Below are 20,080 nucleotides of genomic sequence, written 5' to 3'. Positions count from 1 at the left end.
AGCGCACGCTAATAGCAGGAGCGGGTAATCGGATCCCCTAATCGGATTAATTGAGGATTAGGCACCCGACGCGCATGCGCCAAAGGGCGAAGAGACGCCGACGAACAAAAGCGCGACGGAAATTAAGAGCACACGCAAGCGCAGACAAAAAAAGCAAATCGAAATGCTAGGCACAGAGGCATGTGCACCTCTCAGCTTAAATTAGGACCGCCGCAGAATACAGAGCAGACTGGAAAAAAGAAAAAAATGAAGATAAACTGACTAAAATTATAACACCATAGATCTTCCGACATGTTGAGGACAAAACAAGCCTCAGCTGAAATGAAATCCAACAAAAATAAAACGAAAAAAAAAAAAAAAACTGCCGAACGTTGATTGTTAATTTGCCAAAACCAGTAGGATCTCAAACTGAACGGTCCTACTCTCTTCCAGTAGCACTCGCATCACACGCAGAAGAAAGAAAACAGTTTACAGAAAAGTCAAAACAGAAAGTCGTTGCGGCCCCGAAATTAAAACGGACACCAGGTAACGCTCCATCAGCACTGGGCCCGGGACACAACTCGGGAACCACTAACAAGATGCGGCAAAGATGAAAGACCGACCAGGGACCGCCTTTTTCATCTTCTCGGCGGCCGAGTCGACCTTTCTCCTCCTCGAATTAATTCCACCGACGAACATTGCGACGACAAAAACATCGATAGGTTAAAAAAAAAAGAAAAAAAGAAGATTGGGAATCATAATTGCCACCGGATCTATCCCGAACGAGGGACCCGCGACGACTAGGTCGTAATTACGCGTCGTCGTTTACAACGTCGTTCGGCAAAAGAGAGAGAGGAGAGAAAGTAGAGCGATTAAAACGTGACCCCAATGACGAGAATATACCCGCACAAGACCGCCCTGAACCACGTCGGATCCCATTTCTCCCGGGCTTCTCTCAATGACGGGCAAGAATTGCACGCGTCACCGACAAAAAGTAGCCAAGTTTCGAACGCTGGGCATCCAAATCGGTTTCCGTTGGCGCCACACCGTCGCTAACGTAGCCTCGCATTATACGTAGCAGCAGCCCGGACGCGTGCCACGGGTGTCGAACGGACGAGTTTAAAGAAGAGACGACTGGAATGAGATATTAGATCTACCGCTGATAGAGTAACCCAATAGACTGATGATAGGGCAGCTGCGTTGTAATAGGAAACAAAAGGTCGTTAACAGCTACTATAAAATACACATTTTTATTTTTTAAGAAACGACGCAATCGAGACGAAAACAAGAGCGGACGAAGTATACGAGCGATGCACCGAATACAAACGCAACTGGCCAGTTGGGTGTAAAATCGTAGGTGGAGGAAGTCGAGTTTCTGGTCAAAGCTAGGAGCAATTTAATTTAAAGAGGTACGACATCCCAAAGGTTGCATTTTTTTTTCTTGTCTTAAAAAATACATATTTTAGTCAGACCCACAAAAAAAAAAAAAAAGAGAAAAGAAATAACAACAGAAAACACCACAATGCATACACACACAAATAATACATATATATATATATACGTGTTTTTTTTCCGCGCGCGCCTTAATTTTTGGCACTTTCTCCCTCATTTTACCTCCTCGCTTCTTTTTATTTGTGACGTAATCGATTATGACATTTAGAAGCTTTGTAAGCGACATTTCTATATTAATTAATAACTGCATTCCTAAAACATGTTTCTTTTTTTTTAACGCAATCGGGAGCACGAATTACGGCCCTTCTTTCTGAAATACCGAAAATCGGAGTCCGGTGTCACCTCCTGGAGTTTCTCTTTTTTTTTTTTTTTGAAAACATGGCGGCGCTGGGCACATCCCTGGGGATAATCGGTGGGTGAGTCGGGGAATCGGACGAAGTTCTCTTTTTTAGGTGCCCGACGACCTCTCAAATTTCGAAAAGGAAATCGTCAAACCACTGGGTTTGGTGTCTGTGCAGCCTAGTTCCGGTTGTTACTCCGCCAGGGCAGCCTTTCAGGCAGAACCAACACGACGAGGCCCCTCACGTAGCTGAGAAAAGTCCACTGCGCCTTGTCTTCGACCTCACACCGTTTAAAAAAAAAAATTGAGATCGCCGAAAGGGCCCTGAAGGAACTTCAAACTCGGAAGTGAAGCATCGTCTGCTCGTAGCGATAGCACGGTTGATCGCAGGACGTCGGCGAACACAACACTTCCGTTCGGGTCGGTTCGTGGGCACGAGAGAAACTCGAGTTGCAGGACGACTCAATCAGACGTCACTGCACTGGCGCGGATCGCACAAAAGCTTAAAAACTCGGCGTTTGATTTTTTTTTTTTTTCACAAATACTGAGGTTTTTTTGTTTTAATTTTCAGGGTAAAGTCCAGGCATTGTTTTCGATAGTTTCGGATAATAAAAACAAAATAAGAGTTTGTCCTGTCAGTGTCAAAGGCGAGGGCAATTTTTGAGACAGTTGAATACTAATTAATTCGGCGCCGTAGGACAAAGTAAACACGCACTACAGTAGCTTGCCACAAATTGTCGATACCTCGTGGATTCACACATATACGTCGTCTCGTTCGGAGTTGCGAAGAGCTATGCCTGTGGTCACTTTAAAGAGAGAGATGCAAGTCTCGTGCATACATTATGAGAAAAACAGCTCCGAAAACAGCATCGTCCTATCGTGTATGTTCCTCTTCGCAGTCCGTGGTTTCTGAGCTGTTTTTCCCATCATGTATAATGTCAACCAAATGGCCCAGTTCGACACCTTATTACAGTTTATCTCTCGTGCATAGCTCATAGGCTGTGCAAAGTAGTCTTTACAAGACTTGGTTGTCAGAGAAGAAGCAACTATGCGATTCTCTTCGCGTTTGAAACATGTACCTTTCTCAAATTAATCAATCAGCGACTGATTTTGATTGCGCATACAAGCATTTTAATTCACCACATAAAGGTAAATTACAAACTTTTTTTTTATTAAGATTCTTGAGATTAAAACGTGGATAGAAAGATAGTTAGAAAAACCTAGTGCTAAAAATAACTAAAAAGTACAAAGCACAAAAAAAGTGACAGCGCAGCGATTACAGTTGGATGTCAGGTGTCTGCATAGGGTTCGTCAAGGAAGTCGCTTCCAGCATGGCGTATATCTACACACCCCGACCATACGGTGCACTGGTGTACCACCACCGAGCACCTTGCCGAGAAGTCTGCGGTCCGATCGCGAACGCACCCCGACAACCTACAAGATTCGAGCGGGTACTTGGGGGCTCGTTTGGAATCGCGTCCCCTTCTCCACTCGACAAGAAATTCAAATCCAGTCGTTATCGAGCAGAAAAACACAGATTGAAAAAAAGAAAAAAAGAAGAACAAGAAAGCTTCACGTTACCGGCAAACAGAAGAAGAAAAAAAAAATAGCGTAAAGTTTAAATTTAAAAAAAAGAAAAAGATGAAAAAAAAAAAGAAAGGTTGTTGAGGAGGAAAGGGAAGCTTCCCGATTCTCGACGGCTCCATTAAAAACGCATCCGAAACGCATCTCGAGGCGGCCAAAGAATTAACCGGGAGAAGAAGAAAAAGGAAACGCAGGTCGGCACGACCGACCACGAGCCGGAGGAGGAAACCAGATAAGCGAGCATATTTCTCGCTCCATCAACCGGAGACCACGCGATGCCTCGCATTTCCTTTTGCTTTCTTCGCACTCTCGAGATACCCGCAGCGACCCTCAAGTGCGAGGAGACGCCTCGTTAACTACCGACTCCATCAGCCCCCCCCCCCCCCCCCCCCCAAAAAAAAAAAACTGAGATAAAGAAACGTTACTGGGTCATGAAAACAAAATCTGCACTAAAATCGACCGACCCCCCAAAAAAAGTAAGCAAGCAAGCTTACTATTTTTTATAACGCGTGTAAGCACACTACACATCAGACAGCGTTGCAATACACGACTTCGACACGAAAGCCAACGATACAGTTTGGCGTCAAGGCGAGTAGGCTTGCCGGACCATTCAACCATCTCGTTTTTCATAACCCGTCCCCGGTCTTTCTGCTGCTCAGCGCCTGGGTACGGGCGAATTCCTGATCACGTGGCGAAAGATAACCGCACGACTGTTCCAGCAACCACGAAGCCTGCACACCGCCAGCTCAGCGAATGACGATGCCAAAACATGTGTTTAGACCAAAAAACGCAGGCTGAGTTGTGACACTAAGCACACTAAGTGAAACTACTTAATGTCACAACTCAGACTGCGTTTTTTGGTCTAAAAATGTTTCGGCATCGTCACTCGCTGAGCTGCCTCCGCAAGTTCCGGTGATTGGCTCTCCGAGTGTTCTGCGGAAAAGTAGATGCACGGGCTTTCTTTCAGAGTGTACGCCGATGCTCGCAGAACGGCACGTTAAACCCTAGCGAGACTTGGTTGATGAATCGCGTATGCATTCATTCGCGTCTCTTTCCCGGCACCTACACTCGCTCCATCCATATAATGGTTCGTGTATACACGTTTGCAAGTCCGGTCTCAGGGCGCCGCCATCTTCCTCAGTGGGGTGCGCTCTCGGGAGCGGCCATAATCCGATTACGACGCCTTAGCAAGGCTTCGTAATCGGATTATGACTGGTCCAAGCGCACCCCAGACAGGCAAGATGGCAGCGCCCTGAAGCCGGACTTGCAAACGTGTATAGACCCTTTCCCCAAGGGCGCCGCCATCTTGAAATATCGTCACTTCCAGTATGGGCGAAAACATTGCTTTGCCGTCGCCACGCCAATAGAAGGCATTTAGGAGATAAGCGTAACCGTCACCCATTCTCGTTTTGTCCCCCCTCTATTTTTTTTACGATTTGCAGGTTGAAACGTTTTAATATTTCTTCGTCGCCCATACCGGATATGCCTACTTGGCGGTCGGGAGCGAGAGTAAGCGAAAAAGGTCTTTATGTTTGCTTCGGAACGCACAGACATCCAGGCACTCACTAGTGACGGCCGAAATGAGGCTAAAAACCGTAACCATCGATTTATCGTAGGCGGTGCGCCGGTACCACCATGCTCGTAGATTTTCTTGCCGTGTAGCGACCGAAAATAGGCGCCGACCGTTCGACCCAATGCCCGGAACAGATGACCAGACAAAGAAGACGCGCACACGAGGCGTACCGATAACCGATAAAGCGTGCAGACCAAACGAACACGTTGCTCTAGCGACCAGCGTATCGCGAGAAGCGACCACGCATTGCGGTATCTCGAGACAGTCGATGACATAATCGCGGATATGTCGAATAAAAAAACAGAAACGGTCCTTGGAATCCTAGTCATTGTACAGTGGACGTAACGTCTCTGTATAAACTCGCCCGCGAGAATGGGGAGTTTAATCAGATCGTTCCGATAATGATGTGCGCGTACTCAAGAGGCGCTGACGGACTACCCGGGATACGATCTACTAACGTTCCCATTTTTTTTTTTTTTTTTTTCCAATTTAAGCGACACAATTACGCCTGACGTAACAGGATCTCCGAATGCCGCTTCGAGCTACATCATATTAACGCAGAACGTCATCTTGTCATCGCGTTCGTAACAAAACCTCGGCATGGATCGGTGGACCAAAAAATATGCAAAACCGCAACGAAAAAAAAAAAAAAAAATCTGATCTGGGTGCAGATATCGTAGCAATAAACGAACTTATTGATCCCAAACTGAAATCGATCGAGGGATGTCCGACTTTAATTTCCTCCCGTTGTAAACACTTCCGACGTATCTTTCCGTCTTCTAAACGCGACGGAAATGAAACCTTTCGTCTCCCCAAGGTCACAAAAAGTAAGGGAAATGCGTAGCCGAGCAGATTCTTTCGCGGCTGGGACGTGTTCGATAGACACTTTTTCAAAAGTCGGCGCCATCACCTTGTTATCACCCTGTCCGCCTTGCTTGATCACGTGCTCCGAATATGCATTGGACACGAGGACTGCGTCGGCGTTCGGCGAGGACTCGGCTCCAATCACGCGCTTCGTGTCCAATGGATGGATCCTTTGTAACGGGCGGTAGTTTGCGCCACCTAGCCTAAGGTGGCGCAAGCTATCGGCCGCTGACGTCAAATTTGCTCGATGGACATTTGAAAATGGTCCCTCGCCTTCGCTCGAAAAGAGCAAAAAAAAAAAGTCGGGGCCACAAAGATCCAACTAGTCCCTCATCCGCTAGGTCGTTCGTGGATTCGCCCCGGAACCGCGTTCTTCCATATAACTATATAGAGAACTATAGTAATTGTTCCCGACAACGCCGAAGCCTATGCGCGTGCATCGTATCGCGCCCGGGTATCGTTAACAAAGTATCGAAACGATCTACTAAAAATACCCTACTACTGCGACACCCGTACGTTTCATTCGTAACGCGGCAATATTTCTCTCGCGCAATGCGGTCGTTGGGCGGCGTACCCTCCAATACACTCTACCGAGCACCGCATTAAGTGCAGTGTCGAATACTTGTTCGTCGCGCGATTAAGATTAGCCCCGCTGACGGCGACTCGATACGAAAAGCCACTGAATTTTGGAATGAGGCATTCGATGTCTCTACGGCATTCGTAGCGAGACGACCGGTTGTTTGCGAGAACTATCAGCTACACATGGCGGTAACAACGGCGGACTGCGGAGAAGTATTGAGTCTACTTTAAAAGTGGAAAGCGAAATCACGCTTCCCGTCGGATAAAATGGAGCGGTTGCCTTTTTTTTTTTAACTCAACGCGAGGTCAACCGACTACTATTGAATTAGGCGCCGATAAATCCTGGAACCAAAAAAAAAAAAAAGATAAAAAAAAAAGCCGCTATAAAGCGATAGCAAACACACACACACACACACACAAAAAGAAGTAAACAGAGGTAAAAACCGAAGCTATCCAGGCTTCGTATAAGTATTAACCTTTTTTTTTTTTTTCTTCTTTTTTTCAATGCAATTGCCTTCTTTGAATTCATTCTTGCTCTTGCAACCACCATTGTCAGACGTCTTGGGGATACCCTTCATTTTCAACAGCTTGTGTCTTCACGCTTTAGCGAAGAAAATAAGAGAGAAAAACAAGACAAAAACAAGGACGCGGTGAAGGATTCCCCTCTCGTGACCGGCATTTATCTTCCGTTTCCTTTTTTTTTTTTTTTTTCTTCTCCCGAGATTAGCTATTTTGTTTTTCTTTTCGCTTTTTCTGTTTTGCGTTGGGTACTTGTTTCAACGGCGCCGTCTTCGTTCCAGGTCAATTCTTTGTTTATACTCCCTATCTGTTTTATACTTTTTTTTTTTTTTTTTTCATTTCGATGGCTGCATTTAGTCACCTCGTTCAGTGTCAGGGCCGGAGAAGATAACGACACAAAAATAAAATGCCAACCGCGAGCGGCCACTGACATCCTTCCGTCGCTCGGCCTTTCATTCATTCTTGGCACACCGCCTTCGCGTCATTCTCAAAAAGCGCAAATGAAAACAACAACGTACCAAAGTCCGACACCGAGAAGCTCCTTGAGGGATACCACCACACTCCTTAACCTCGGGATTTATTATTATTATTATAAACGGGCATTATTTCGTCTGCTTTTAAGTATCATTACAACATATCGATCGTGAGATTAAGTTGGCTCCGACATGACGCGAAGACTTTAGGTTTAAATCCCGCGCGCTATTAGAGCAGAAGCGCGCAGCACGAGCCAGAATCGGCTTGGCCTCCTACTGTAATGCCTTTTTAGGCGTAGGTATTCAAATAAATAATAAAAAAAATTTAGGTACACTAAAATCTTTTTTTTTTTTTTTAATTCCAGCAAACCGTACTCATTTGTATGTACCATTTTCAAAAGTTAGCGCCATCTAGTTACTGATGCGCCAATTATTCGACGCGTCTGTTTACTAAAGAGAGCAAAATAATCCCCAAACGAAAGGCTAGAAGAAAAAGAGGAAAAGAAGAAAGGCTCACAAAATTCGAAGACGCGCAAAAAGTGAGCAAAAAAAGAAAATCTCCCGGTCGTGCTCTTTCGAGTTCTCCCACGCACGTCCATCGAAGGAGAAGACGCCCTCTTGCACAACCACGTCACGTGCAGCGGCACACGCGAGGCGGCGACGAATGCACGCCTGCCCAAGGCAGCGCAGCACAGCCGGGCTGGTCGGTCGCCCATGCCGACTGAAACGCACCGGGCCACAGAGTCCACCGCTGGAGAGGTGAGGGCCGACGAATTTGCGTTGCTCATAACGGCGCGAGAAGAGTCTCCAAACGGCATGCCACGTCTCCGATATATAGAGGGTCAATTTCGGCCGGTGCAACGCGGCGGGCTGCTAATCCCAAGTGCCGAACGCGTGTCAGGCAGCTCATATTACACCAATATACACCAATACACGCTGGTAAACACTGAGGCTGCCTCGCGAGCCACCGACCCTCACGCGTTTGCTCCTCTGTTCAGAATGCACCGAGCTTTGCAACGAAGGACTTCACCCTACATACAAGTTTACTATTACCCTAAATCGCCGTTAAAAAACAAAAAAAAAAGAAAAATCTAATATTGTGTTTTGTTCTGTGTACGTTTAAAGGTCTCAATTTTACGTGGCACGGACTGATCAACCTGCGGGTGAGGACTATAACTTTTTTTTTCTTCTTTTTTGAGAAGGTGTAACGGATTTTGTGACTGATAGAGTATGTACGTTAATCATGATTTATGTACGATAAAGCCTGTGTTGGGAAGTACTTTGCAGTTAAAGTATTCAAAGAGGTTCAGAATACTTGCACTTGAAGTACATTCTCCAAGTACGTACCAGCAGTCTACTTAATTATTTTTTTCCTGGCACTTTTTGAGGGAAGTACAACTTTCGATTTTAAAGTACATTGTACAAATATGATCTCGCTTACGTACCAGCACTCTACTTATTTTTTTTTTTTTCTGGCACTTTTTGAGGGAAGTACAACTTCCGATTTTAAAGTACATTGTCCACATATGATCTCGCTAAATTTCTATCACAAAATTATGCTTTGTCAACTCTGAAGGCACTTGACTCTATCCAATATTCGCCGCCATTTCTGAGTATATCTAATCCACCCCCCATTACCCCTGAAACAATGCATGCAAGAAAAAAAAAAGAAAAAAACACTTTTAGGAGAATGAAAGAGCATTGCAATATTGTGCAAAAAAAAAAATAAAAAGCACTCGCACTTTATTTAGTACATAGCATTTTTAGCACTTCGCTTCAAGTACACTATAACGGGTGTAATTAATACTTTGCTCGAAGTACATAATCTCTCGTCTACTTTGTACTTCAAGTACTTTTTAGATGTACTGTACCCAACACTGGAACTTATTTGTGAGCTGATAAAGCAGACATTCGTCAAGGTGTGCCGTGTACGGGAACCTTTTACGTGAGAACTACGCACTAAATGCAAACATTAACTTTTTTTGTTTTGTTTATTTTCAACCGAAATTTAGTTTTGCGGATTAAAGGGAGGTTTAGTAAATCGTTCCGACATCCCGATAATGACACCCGATTCTCCGTCGGTGCCTTTGCGTACGCATCGCATCGTTATTAGAGAGCCCCAAAAAGCCCCACGAATACGGCGAAAAATCCCTCATTTCTTTAGTAGAGCGCCACGAGAAAGTATAATAGGAAAGTTCTAAACCCCGCAATAACCTGATCAGTGACATGATTCCCATTTCTGGTTCTATCATACCAGAGATTAACCTAGAGCTGTCCTCACAGAACGCGCCTCTTTCTAATTTTTGACGCTCACAAATAAAAGAAAAAAAAAATGCGTAATCCGCTTTGCGTATATTCGCCGGTTACGGCGAAAGACGTGCGGTATGAGGGTCCCCCTCTCGACAGGAACATAACAGGGGTAGACCAGACGGACACGAGAAACGAGCGTCTGCGCAACTCCTATCTACACGCGGCTCGCACACAGGAAAAAAAAAAAAAAAAAAAAGACGCTCAAAATACGACGATCTTTATCCGATGACGAGGTCGAAAGATAACCGACAAATGTTAACAAAGCCAGTTCCGAGCAGCCGCAGAAATTCCCAACAGTGTCGTTGCACGCGCGGGCAACCCTGGAATCCTCCCGCCGGTTGCTAGGCAAGCCCGATGACGTATTTGAGACCGCATATATTGCCTCACATTCTTTTGCAACATCGTTAAAGGAAAATTTAAGAAAAAAAAAAAAAAAAGAAGCAACACGATATGTGCATGTTGTCGCCATACCATTTTTCTCCGTCCTGGAAGTATATTGAGCCACCGAGAAGAGACAGCAGCAGCGCTGGTCGTTCTTCAGTAAAAGTTATTGTACAAAATTAAAGCTCTAATCCAATATTAATAAATGACTGCATGAAAGGACCGCAACTGTACAAAAATAAAAATTAACTGAGATAAACAAGTTAGAAAACAAAGAAATTTGCGTAGAGTGGCAGAGATCATGTGTTTGGAATCGGATATACTTGCCAAAAACGTTGAAGGGGAACATATGGGATGGCTTGTATGTCTGAGGCAAAAGAAAGAATTTCTTGTTTATTCAATTAATCGATTTATTTATTGTTCTGCCGAGGCTACCAAGCGAGGAAATTACAGCCGATGCTCATCTTCGAACTCTGTCAGTGATTAGTAATGTGAGTTGTTATCATGCCGCCAATGTAATTCATTCTAGCAAGCTCCTGCATCTCGAAGAACCTGCATCGTAGGCATTAATTACACCATGCCCAATGCTTCAATGCACAATATACTGTCGAGACCAGTTATAACGAAATAGCCGCCACAGCAAAGCGATTGCGATTTCCCCTTCCCTTTGCACTTCGTTATAACCGGAGTCAGTTATAACGAAATATTGGATATAGCGAAGTGATTCTCGATTCCCACTGACTTCGTTATAACCGGTCTTGACAGTAGCAGGCTGTGTACATGATGCTTGTTAGGCACGTGCATAATATTGCTCATTGACAATGCAATCATTGAATGCAAAAAGATCCTCAAATCGTTTGAAAAAAAAAAAGAAAAACAAAAAGACAAACTTGTTTAACCAGGTTCCAGATACAGGCAATGTTCACCATCACCAGTCAACTAATACGGTAAGAGTTCTCATTGTCACGTGACCCCAAATGGTCATTTAAGGACCTGTAATGCATGCCCCAGATGAGAAGAAGGGATGCAGCACACTGATCATCTCTTGTGAAGCAACTCTTGTAATGTTCCCATGACGTTAGAACCCCTACAAGCAGCACCTAACGGATGGCAGTCTGCATTGTTAACCTGCAAGTATTATACTTCTTTCAAACTTAAAAATTACAGGAGGACGCTTAAGCTTCGTCTTTAAGAGCGGAACACGTTTGCTAAACATATAAACCCGTGCTGGTTCCCAAGCCGTGCAAGCGTGTCTGCGTGACCCAGTCGGTACCGTGCCTGGCCCGCAACCGAAGGGTCGTGAGTTTGAACCTCGCCTCCGCCTAAAACTCTTCAAATTTTTCTTTAAGGCAAATGAATTGCTGTACAAAGCGAAATTGTTTGAGACATGCTGTGACTTGATTTGCATTACATGTAACACTTTCACCACTTTCATTCCCTGTGCGATGCAACGTTTCACATGAGCGTTGTGTGACGCCACGACCCTATTTATTTATTCATTATACCTTGACCCTACAAAGGAATGGGCTGCTGAAAAATTGCGGAAGTAAAACAACAAAGAAACAAACGCACTCAAGAAGGACAAAATTTATACATGAAACTATGAACACGTTATCAGCTTAATAGTTTTAAAACGCACATATTACAATGATTCGCTTAGTAGCTCTCTAAAAGTATCCATATTGTTAGCAGTAACGACGTAGTTGGGCAAAAAGTTCCATTCTGTTATTGGTAAGGATATGAAACAATCAGGATATTCCCGTGACGGTATCCAGCTAAAAAAGTACCGAACTGTGCTTTGTTGGCTTCCTTGCAATTAGACACAAGAGTGAAATCATAGATTTGAGTTTGCCATCAGATTATTCAAGGTTCCTTCATATCATCTAGCACTAACCTCTTTCTTCCTCAACTTTATATGTGCTTGGCTGCTTTTTGGTCCCTCATGAACCTTTTAAAAGGTTTTTTACTTAGCCCGATAGCCGCATATATAGGAGGATGCACAAATAATCTGCAAGAAACCAAATTGGTGATTGGGGTGCTTCCAGACGCTGGTGTTCAGAAAGGATTAAACATAGTGAGACAATGGTGGTGTCATAAATAATTTTTAAAAAAGGTAGACAATTACTTTTTCCAGGTTTGTGTGTGACCCAGCGTAACCGAAGCAAGTACACTGGGGAAAAAAAGCACCCCCAATATACCCTTCCAGAAATTCAGTGCCTTCAAGTGACTCAAATACCAGTCTAAATTTCTGTATGCTAATGGCAGTTAAAATCTTGGAACTATTCATCACTGGCAAACCTATGAATGTTATAAGCTGGTGTCACACTGATCACATATCATACAAACGACAGTCTGAATACAGATTCAAACGCGAGTCACCGTGAGATCCGTGCTTCGTATGCCGCATGGCAATGATTTGAAGGAAAAAGCTTGGGCCTGCGGCATTCGAACTATGGATGTTGTGCTGACTCATGTTTGCAGACTGTCTTTTGTACAATGTGTGAGCAGTGTGACGCCGGCTATAATGTCCTTCACTTTAGAGTACAGTTCTCTTTGTTTCAGTTACAATGGTGTCAAAAAACTACCAGTCTGTCCAAGGAGCTTAGTTGAGTAAAACTCTCGATATTATTCACATTTTAGTGTCACGAGCTGTCTGGCGCGTGCCGAAGCAAAACAAGTTACATCATACCCTCAAATGTGTAGTGCAAGGAAGGTTATGTGTCTGGTCAGGGTGACATAGAACTACACCACAGCGAACTAATGTCTGAAATGTTCAGACTCCGCATCGGGGCCTGTCTTCACATTCTCGCTTTGACAGCCATCAAAAGGCTGCTATCAGCAGTTACAGACGATATACACTTAGGTGATGATAATTACTGAAGTGGCCAGACTGAATTTTGAAGAGGGTGAATGGGGGCAATCCGCTCGCTCTCCTCAACGAGGTCATCGGTCGAAGTGTGTCAAATGATGTGCTCTAACTGCCACAGTGATTTCAGTGCAGCTGCGAATGCCAGAAAGTGGCACAACAGCTGCGAAAGGTCTGCAGTGGAAGTGGCCCACTTTTACATAAGCTACATCCACTGGACATAAAGAGTTATTTAGCTGGTCGTGTCTGAACGGAAAAACTTGCAACAGGTGTGAGGCTTTCATGCAACTAACATAATGTTGTGGTTTGTGTGAACGTTCAATATAACTAATATAATTTGTACATGCAGTGTCCAAAAAACAAGAAAACTCAGATTTTTTTTTTTTTTTTTTTTTCAATTTATTGTATTTTTTGGGCTACAGTTTGTGCATTATACATGTTGAAAAGTTGCAATTTTAGGCTGTAGGGACTACCTAAACGTGCCAACTATACAGGAATTTAGATTTTTCAAGATCTTTCATTATGACGAGACGTGACGAATTGCTTGAATGAAAAAGTATGTTAATGATGATTTATATATAATACAAACTTCTTTGTGAGCTAAGAAAGCACATTTGTCAAGGTGTGCCGTGCATGAGAAGATTTTCGTGTCGACTAAGCAGCAGGTGGTTAGTTGACTGAGCACCGAGTGCATACTATCTAAGCAAAAAATGTATTTTTGAACCTGAAATCTGCCTTAGTGGACTATAGACCGGGTGATGACTATAGCCCAAAAAATGTGGTAGGTGTTTTGCTATGTATTGAGAAAACAACAAAAAGTAAACAGTCCAAGGAGGCAGCAGTCAAAAATTAGGATATTGATTATCACACATTTCTATTTTCTTTACTGCAAAAGTATGTTCTCAAATCAGTGTAACCTCTCCGAGCACTATTATCGAATATTTACATCAATTTAGATTGAGAGCTGCTGAAAGCATATTCAGTTCTCTGGCGACAGGTTTCTCAGCTAAACCCAAACTTTTGAATAAAGTGCAAGGCATGGCACATCTGACATTAAGCACCTGTCACAAACCACGAAACATTACTGCAAAACTAGACATCCGGTTCGCAATGGTAAATTTTCTCGTTCAATTATCAGAAGGAAGTATTGTGGCGGTCCCCCATTTTGGTCCTGCAAGTATCGCGGCAAGCGACCGTCGTTCTTGCAGGAGACGGCGGCATGCGACCTTGGTCAACAACGGCACCGCAGTGCAACGGCGCAAGTGTGCACCACAGCGCTCTGGACAGTGTTCTTACGTGTGACCCTGCTCCAAAAATGAGGAGATGCTAGCGAAAAGGACCCCGACAGTCTCGATCCACCACGTAGTTACTGTAAAACAAGGCACCACGCCTCAACAGAGACAGGCCTTGCATCATAGGTCAAATAATTAACCACCGTTACTCGCTGCCACGAAGGATCTGCAGCCTCAAAGGTAGAACTGGGACCAACCTATGCTCGGTTTCGCCTTATGACAAAGCGCGGAGGACACCACAACCTGTGGGAATGTTGGACGACCTTGAGGAAGAACGTGGCGACGCACTCAAAGCGCTCGATTAGCCGCGACGACTCGTACCATTCGCAGCGGTCCATTGTAAGGTGAAAGGGAGTATAGTAACCCCCGCCAATTCTCGGAGTCGCTTTGCTCCCCAAAATTACATAGAAAAACCGAGGTTCCCCTGCTCACCGACTGTTGCTGCTGCTGCTGCTGCGACGCCGTCGAACCGGACTGGCCTACCCCGGAAGATGAAGATGAGGATGACGTGGGTGTCGGGGGTTGCTGCGCGGACGAGGACGGTGCCTGCTGCTGGGGTCCCCCCGGGGAGGGTCCCTGGGACGGGTAGCCCCCGTAGCCCGACGGGTGCGAGTTGGGGGTGCCCTGGCGAGATGGGGGCCCCTCCCCGCCCCGGGATGGGGAGGCAGAGCCCTGGGGCGGAGGGGTGGGGCGCTCCTGCTGCTGCGGGTGCGGGGACTGGGCCGGGGAGTGCGGGGGACCCCCCAGGCCGGGCTGCTGCTGCTGCCCAGAGGGTGCGGGCTGGGACTGCTGGCCTGGCTGTTGGGACGCCTGGGGCCCCGACGAGTACGGGGACATCTGGGGAAGGGAGCGGGAGGGCACGGTCAGCGTCCAGACGATCTTGTCGAAGAATGCCAGTCAAGCTTTGCACCAATCATGAATTCTCGGAAATACCTATAAACACTGCAAAAATGCAAACAGAGCTAAGGACAAAGACGAGTAGAAGTAAACAGGAACAGCGCTTCACTTGTACTTAACCTCATCCAGAGCACTGTTTCTCCAGGGTGTCTAGCAAATTATTATTTTTATACTACCTGACTTTTCCAAGTTTCCCCTCACAATTTCAGGTAAAAATGCCTGATTACTGTAGAGGCGGCTAAGTATATGAGACCATTACAACACAAGGCATTGAGCATTGAGCACTGTGAGGATCATTTTGGATGGGCTTAATCCAACTTGTATATTCCGAAATATTTGGGTTCATCCAGTTCGTATTAAACGAGCACTTTCTTGCCACCGATGTCGTCAGTGAAGAGGCCACTTCTGGAAACACGACCCTCATCCACACCCACCAATAACCAAATAGCAGCATGGCCGCCAGATGCATACTTTCGGTTTCCCGGTCCCGACTTTGGCGTAATGCTATGGAGTGGCACGAAACGCCTGGGTTGGGGCTTCAAGGAACTATATGGTCATCACGGGGGCTAACTTAATTTTTCAGCAGAACAAAAAATTTTCCACACACACTTTTCAAACTTGTAGCATTTGTTTCATAAAGGGTAAAGTAAAAAACGTAAATCTTACATTTTTTTTAGTTCTAATACTTTGCCAAAAACATTAAATTAAAAAAAAAAAAAGAAAACCTTATATTAGTGGTTTACAAATGGCGTTCCGCGGACCTGCTGCGGTCCACGAAGCCCTACCATCAACCCTAACCCCACCCACTCAGTCTTTTCTTGAAACAAAAGAAGTTTTTTTTGTAGACCCTGGCTAGGTGGCGCAAGCTACTGCCCATTATAAAATGTACAGACATTAACATCTAACTATCCATTCATACTCTTACTTGATGCTTCTCACTTCTGTTCATACCTGCCAACCAGTGGACTTTCACATTCATAAAACTCCCGCAGCCGCAAAGGGGGGGGAGAGGGGGGGTATTTACGTGAAGCGATGTGCAGCTTAATGCCAGCCTTGCCATCGTGCGAAACGCTTACATCACAAGTGCACGTGCTACAGAATCCAAACTCCTCTCCCTTTTTGGACGGCACGAAGCACGGGAATTCTGACATGTTGGACTTCAGGAACACATGAAAGTACCTCTTTTGAGGTTTGGAGTTCGCCATTGCGCCGCAAAGCCACAGCGACCAGGGGAATGCGATGATTACATGTGCAACAAACACACACAGACGCCGCACTGCTCGCCTCGAGACTGGCCGAAACAGAGAGGCCCAACCACGTCTGAACACAATATAGGAACACGCCGAACCAATGTGCGCCGCCGAATACACGAACAAAGGCTTTGGGCTTTGGATTGGTTTTGGATCCGTGGCCACTGGATAGACGGATAGTAAAAACCACGACGCTGCCGTGGACGGTACCTATCGCCCTCTTGTGGCGGTGCAACATACTGCCAGCAACGGTTTAAAAAAAAAAAAAAATGTAAAAAAAAAATTAACAAAATTTTGTTTTTCGTAAAATTTCAAGAGATAAAAAAAATCATAGAATTAGTCCCAATTCATAGATTTTACGAAAAATTCGGAAGAGTTGGAAGGTATAGACTGTCTATAACAGTAAGAAATGCCCTTTTGACAGTGCAATTAGTAGTTTTATTTTATACACCCTTCACCCCCTCCCCCTTTCCCCACTGGCATGGGGTCCCCCATCACTTTGACAGGACCCTAACGCATCTATGCTTGAGAACCACTGCGTTAAGTTATTCCTTCCCAAAACTAAGCATGGCCTGTCACTATATTTTATTGCAATTCTAAGGATACTAGAGCACAAGGACATAACTTCTGTACTTCAGTTCACCTAAAATGGTAAATAGAGACCAGGCTTCAGCATGAGCTTTGTGTTGACAGGACCCTAACGCTTGACAGGACCCTAACGCTTGACAGGACCCTAACGCAAGTAAGAGAATCTGTCATAGCTTCAAGTCTGCATCTGTAGCCTTATCCCTAACACTACATCTCAAGTGAAATGAAGCACAAGATGCTCAAACTGCATGAGCATGAATACAGAACAAAATCTATTGAAGCGACAAGCTCGATCTGAAAGCATTCAATGATATGCTGAACGGAATACAGTTGAATAAGGTTTTGACAGCAGCCAGTAGGTCAGGTCCTTCACTGCTGTGGACAAGCCTGTTTCATCCAAGACTGTGTGAACTGTTCACACTTTCCTGGATGCTGCACATGAGCTCATATGTCGCTAGCCTACTGTCATAATGAGGACACCTCATTGTTGCAGTGAAAGTTCATAGGCATACCTTCATCTAAGTTCAAATTGTGTGCAAAGCTCTTGACAAAAGACTCTTGCCCTTCACATAGTACAACCAGGAAGAACAAGCAGGGCGTGCATGTACCTTTCATCGAGGCATAGTAAACCTATATTATTATCACAAATTATGCAAAATTAAATTTTTTGTCAAGGTCTGCGGTTTAATGACAAAATAGCAGAGCACCGATGGCATTAGCTCCTTTGATTGTTAAATAAAGACGCTCAAAAGCAAACGAAAAAGTCAGTGGTTCAATTATTTTCCCTAGTTTTACAAACCTAATTTTTACTGCTGTGAATTTCCATATGCAATTTGTCTGCCTCAATCTTTAATAAAATGTGTAACGTGCTCAGACAAGAACATGTCTTACTTCCAAAACTAAAAGCTTTCATTATCTTTTAGACACCATGAAGTTTCGTAAGGAAAAAAAAGTTCACCAAAATGTCAGCTGAGGCCAAGGATAAAGATTCCTGTTAGCTCCTAAGTAAAAACAAGATTTTTTTCCGAAATAAACAAAAAAGGTGAAAACATTAAACTTCTCACTCCCTCTAAAAAAACGGTGGGTAACGAACTATTCGCCCTCCTTTGTTTGGCCACAAACTGGGTGGCGCCATCTATTGGGTAGTCCTGGTACACTTCCAGCCTGCGTTTATTTCCTAATTTTTTACGCTTCATTCTAACACCAAAGAGCGAACTACGTCTTGCGGTGCTACAAGAGTCTGCCCCCAGAGACGGCATGTCCTGCGTCTGCTCTGCTCCATAGGCACTGCCTTGTTTGTTCATATAGATACGATGACACAGTAGGGGGGCTGCATTTTTTGCAAGACTTAATTTTTCTTTTTAGAAACCTCGCACACGTCGTAGTGCAAGAACATCGGAAATGCATAGCCACGAAACTTAAGAACACCACCGATGTCAAAAGTGCTGTAAAAAGCAAAAATCTTGTTTCATGCACAGCCCCTCTCTCCACAAGAGCCTGCATTTTAGAATATTATTTTACACTTCTTTTGCTGGGGGCAGGGATTTCGGACACCGATCTATATTTGATCCAGCAAATGCTGGAAAACCTGCCATCTAGCTCAAAACCAGAAACGTTTAAGGGCTATTTGCACACTCACACCATCACTATACAACTTGTGGAAAAAGAAGTGGTCATCGGGGGAAAAAAATCAACATTAAACAAAGATTTATCGTAGAAACCCAAGCACGCAGAAGTAAGAAAGAAAAAGAGAAGCGAGAAGAGGGTTGGTAGTGAGGTGTAAGCACCTGCTGTTGTTGGGAGTAGGCCTGGGCCATGGTGGGCCTGGGCTGGCCCGGGTAGGGATGCCTCTGCGCATACTGGGGGTACTGTGCGGGCCCCAGGTAGGGCCGCTTGGACGCCGGGGGTCCCGTCGCAGCTTCGTGCATGCCGCCACCCACCTGCACCACAAGAAAACGAGGACACGTTCAAGTTAGAACCAGTTTCACAATCGCCACGAATGGCGACGTTTGATACGGATGTTTGCACAATGTTCGACGGTTTCATGGGCATTCACAGTCGTAGACTAACGTGTGTGCGAAATCAAATCTTGTAAACATTGCCAAAAAACAAAAGAAGCCATTTGTCATAATTTTTATTTAAAGGCATCGGGCTACTTGAATACTGGACTCCTAAAAGTAGTTAAGCAGTCATTGTTTGTGCATTGCAATGTATAACAAACCTTTTCAACATTCAATCACTTTTTCTTTTTATCCCTTTCCCCTTATTTTTACCACTACTCTACTGCATGAAGGTCTGGCGCTAGCCTCTTAAATCTTGCTGGGGCATAATGTATTTTTTTGTATGTTTTACGTATAATTTACTTTTTTTAGTCTGCAGCCCCCCCCCCCCCCCCCCCCACTACGAACTTTCTTATCATAAATTTCATGGCGCGGTTAGATTATATTAACTCATTTAGAAAAGCAATTCTCCAAATGCCTCCAAAAATAAAAATTTAAGGCAGGTTAATGAGCTAACTCATTAACCCATTTAGCCTCTTTTCGAGTGGGCATCACGGCCCTCAACTTGGTTCATAATACTTCCATTTCCCATCAAAGCGATGGGGGAGGTTGGGGAAAAAAGCTCTAAAATCAGCTCGATGAGCTCCTTCCTCCCTAGAAAATTACACAAATAAAGACAACGAAAGGATAAAGTACACTACATAAATTCAGCACACCCTGCACCAAAACAAAAACAACCTAATTATACAACATCTTTAAACAGAAGCAAATATATAAAGCACATGAAACAACACAAATAATACCTATAATACCCCCCCCCCCCCCCCCCCCCCCCAAAGAAAAATCAATCTTTGCAATTTTTTATTAAGTCATATTCGCATCAAGAAAGAATAACGTCGCATCTCTTTTTGATGCTAATTCAATTTGTATATCGCCATTTTTCGAGATTCCACAATTCTGGAAGTTTACGTTTTAGCATTTGTTCTCGGCAACTTGTTTTCCACAAATAAATGTTCCAAAATGCAAGTGCTGCGCGTGAGATATGCGACCTTTTTTTCTTATTTTGATAAACATGCTAGTTGAACAAGAAAATGCGTATTATTTAATATTTCGCGCTTATAGCATAAGCTGAA

The 20,080-nt window shown here is 44.4% G+C and overlaps 1 protein-coding gene across 3 annotated transcripts in view; it reads right to left on the bottom strand.

Annotated features, from left to right (window-relative positions):
• The window catches only part of LOC8041497 (trithorax group protein osa), a 177,614-nt gene that overhangs the window by 112,771 nt on the left and 44,763 nt on the right, over positions 1-20,080 (bottom strand). For all 3 annotated transcript variants that reach the window (XM_029977025.4, XM_040206016.3, XM_040206015.3), the window contains exons 2-3: positions 18,735-18,887; positions 14,645-15,049 (exon numbers count right to left, since the gene is read on the bottom strand). In XM_029977025.4, the coding sequence (XP_029832885.2) occupies positions 14,645-15,049; positions 18,735-18,887 (558 nt within the window). The remainder of the gene's footprint in view (positions 1-14,644; positions 15,050-18,734; positions 18,888-20,080) is intronic.

This window comes from Ixodes scapularis, unplaced genomic scaffold (assembly GCF_016920785.2).
Source record: "Ixodes scapularis isolate PalLabHiFi unplaced genomic scaffold, ASM1692078v2 PGA_scaffold2__306_contigs__length_199485367, whole genome shotgun sequence".
NCBI classification, from domain to species: domain Eukaryota; kingdom Metazoa; phylum Arthropoda; class Arachnida; order Ixodida; family Ixodidae; genus Ixodes; species Ixodes scapularis.
The sequence above is the reverse complement of the archived record's forward strand: the minus strand, read 5'-3'. Positions and strand labels throughout refer to the sequence as shown.